The sequence below is a fragment of the Trichoderma evansii genome (assembly GCF_050947405.1).
Source record: "Trichoderma evansii strain SZMC 28006 chromosome Unknown GGI43scaffold_5, whole genome shotgun sequence".
Taxonomy (NCBI): Eukaryota; Fungi; Ascomycota; class Sordariomycetes; order Hypocreales; family Hypocreaceae; genus Trichoderma; species Trichoderma evansii.
In genome coordinates, this window is record NW_028145201.1 from 969,232 (window position 1) to 972,786 (window position 3,555).

The window sequence follows — 3,555 nt, forward strand, 5'->3', positions numbered from 1 at the left end:
TTTAAATTTTAATTATATAAATTACTTTTTATTTTATAGTAATTTTAATATTTTTTCTTTTATATTTATAAATAAATTTTCTTTATATATTATTTTTATAAGTTTTAATTATATTAAATTATCTTATATATATATATATTATTATATTTCTATATATAAATAAAAATTAAAAATTAAAAAATAATCTTATATAAATAACTATTAAAAAAATAATAAATATTAATTAAATAATTTAAATTTTTTAAAAGTTAAAAAAAATTAAAAAAAAAAATAAAAAAATACAAGGTTATTAAAAATCTAGTTAAATTAATAAAACTAATAGCTTAAATATAATAATTAAAATTTTATAATCTTATATTTATTTATTAATAATATATTAATAAAAAAAAATTTAATATAAATATTAATTAATTAAAAGTATAAAAATAAATAAAATATATTATAAAATTATAAAACTACTAGTAAATTATTTAATAAAAGAATATTAGTAATATTTTAAAGTTTTATAAATAAGATTTTATTATACTATTAGTTAATTTAAAAAATTATAAAAAAAAAAAGAGAAGATAATATATTTAAACTAGGAAATTAAAAAAAAATAAGTAATAAAATATTAAAATAGTAAAAAATTATAATTTTATAATTAAGGTTAAATAAAAAACTTATAAAAAATTATAAGCTGCTATTAAAAAATACTTAAAAATAAAAAAAACTATATAAAATATCTAATATAAAAAATATAAAAAAACAGCTATTATTATAAAATAAAACTTATTAAATTTAAAAATATTTTTTTAAAATATATTATAACCTAGTTCCTTGTAATAGTTAAATTTTTTATAATAGCTAGTTTTATTATAATAATTACTATAATAGTAATTATTAGCTTAATATTTTACTTTATTTAACTTAATAATATAATAAATTATTATAAAATAATAATATTTATTTAATTTAAAATTTCTTTTATATTAAAAAATAAATTTAATAAAATTATAAATAATATATATTTATAAATATATATTTTTTTTTAATATTAATATATACTTATTTTATAAATTATTTATTATTTAATATTTACTTTTATTAACTTCTTTTAACTTAATTTTTTAAATATATATTATAATTAATATAACTTTATTATTACAGGTTAATTTTTTATATAAGCTAGCTAGCTTATATATTTATAAGATTATTTAAATATTTTTTTATATATTAATATACTTTTATTAAATAGTTTTTAAAATTTAATAAATATTTTATTATATATAAAAATTAACTTAAAAGCTTTTATATAATTACTTAATATATTAACTTAATAATTAAATTAAAAAGTTAATTTATATTATTACTTATAATTATTATATATAAATTATAATATAATATTATTTAATTTAAAAAGTTTTTTTAAAATTTATTTAAAAGTTTAATTATTTAATTTATTTATATTTATATTAATTATATTTTATTTTATTATATTAAAAAACTGCTTTTAATAGTTTTTAAAAATTTTTTATATATAATTAATTAAATATTATTTTCTTATAAAATTAAAATAAAATTATTAATAAAATAAAATTTAATTAAAAAACCTGCTTTAATTTATAATTTAAATAAACTTATATACTTATTATATATTATTTATATTTTAATTAAAAAGTAATATTATATTTTTTTTATATTAATTAAATGTTTTTACTTTTTATTAATAAAATGTTTTTAAAAAAGTATTTTTTTTATATAATATATTATATACTTTTATTAAATTATAAAATAGTAATAATTTATAATTTCTAAGAGAAAAGTATTTAATTAATTTATTTACTATTTATTAAATCTGTGTAAAATTCTCGTTATAACTTAAAATAATAATAAATATATTTATTTATTTAAAAAAATCTTAAAAGCTTTAAAAAGCTTTTAAAAGCACTTTTAACTTTAAAGCTAGCTTAAGTTTTAAATTAAGTTTTATATTTTAAAAAATAAAGTTTATAATAAAAGAATAATAATTATAAGATTAATATAAATAAGTTTTTTTATTTAATAGTTATATTAATACTTAACTAATTTACTTATTTTATAAATAAGCTTGCTTAATTTTTAAAAAGCTTTAAAATTATTTAAAGCTATTACTTTTAAGTGTATATTTTTAAAGCTACTTGTAGTATTAATTTTAAACTTTATTCTAAAATAGTAAGAGTATATAAGTATAGCTGCTTGAATTTTTTATAATGTTTATTTAATACTTAGCTACAACTAAATGTAAAACTGGCTTCCTCTTACCTGTTAACTCTTGTGGTTGGGAGCACGGACCACATGCTATTGGTATATATAAATACTTACATGAGCCACAACTGGCTCTTGTTATTACCTAATTTAGTCGTATAGAGGCTTTCTGACAAGGATATAGAAGTGCTTGACATGGTGCAAAAAAGTCTAATCAACCTAGCGACCTCCACAGTGCATAGGACAAAATGGGCCCCAACCTCTACTTTGCCTATTCTTCATGCTCGTCTTCGACTTATCGGCACTTGGCCATTTATAGGGGCTTAATGGCCCATAGAGCTCTTGTTAGATTAAATATTGGTGGCTAGGGTGCTCGGGGTAATTCAAATATCCCGAAACTATCTGATCATGCTTACGTAGAATTTGCAATCAAATGACGTTCTTCCCTACTTTCGAGCCCAACAGAGCTTACTGTAATGCAACAGCTCAGCTACTTTATCAACTTTTCCATGTCGCTTTGATTCAAGGTATAGTCGCATTATAGCTTAATTCAGTGTAGAAAAGTGCAGCTGGCCTTTAGCGCATCACAGGTGGACGCTGAACACCAACGAACTACCCAATCCACTATCATGGCTTTATTACGTGATTATTGGAGGAGGACCACGTGTCCTTTTCAAACTCTTATCAACATGACCGCCATGCTGGTCAAAGCCTCGTCTGCTCTTTACTTTGGTTGGCGATACTGGTAATGGATATAGAGGAATATGTGAATAATTGGTCTAGTGACAATGAGAGAGAGCCTCAGCTTTGCAACGATTCGAATTTAGATACTCAGCTTGCCCGCCACATAAGAACTCAACGAAGCCAGCTACGGCCTGCTAAAAACACTCTACCATTTGTACCTTATGCTAATTAGATTCCAGACCAAGCATTCGTCGAGCGGCCACTAACCTGCATCTATTATATCTTAGAATAGAAATTTACTTTTAATAATAAAAGTATTACGAAGTAGACAGAGGAAGATCTTGTTATGGCTCCGGGTAATTTCTAGAAAAAAAAACTATTATTAAAGATTAAGGAAAGTGCAAAAATAACAAGTAAACCCTGTAAAGCTAATTTAATAATAATTATTATATTTATAAATAATTAATCCAAGTCTAATATTATAAAAAACTTTAAAAAGCTGTAAATTAACTAGTTAATTATAAAAAGGCAGGTATAGGCTTAGAGCCACCTTCTTCACATTAGGAAAAAGCTAAAAATAAATGTTTTATTTAAGTATATAAAAAGTAATAAAGCACCCTGCACCACTGGCCGAGGGGTAACTGC

At 19.1% G+C, this 3,555-nt stretch overlaps 1 protein-coding gene across 1 annotated transcript; it reads left to right on the forward strand.

The window, feature by feature from the left end:
• Positions 1 to 2,930: 2,930 nt before the first annotated feature.
• Positions 2,931 to 3,181, forward strand: GGI43DRAFT_399809 (uncharacterized protein). Its single transcript, XM_083205386.1, has one exon. The coding sequence runs from the start codon at positions 2,975 to 2,977 to the stop codon at positions 3,140 to 3,142; it is 168 nt and encodes a 55-aa protein (XP_083062722.1). The 5' UTR covers positions 2,931 to 2,974; the 3' UTR covers positions 3,143 to 3,181.
• Positions 3,182 to 3,555: the final 374 nt, after the last annotated feature.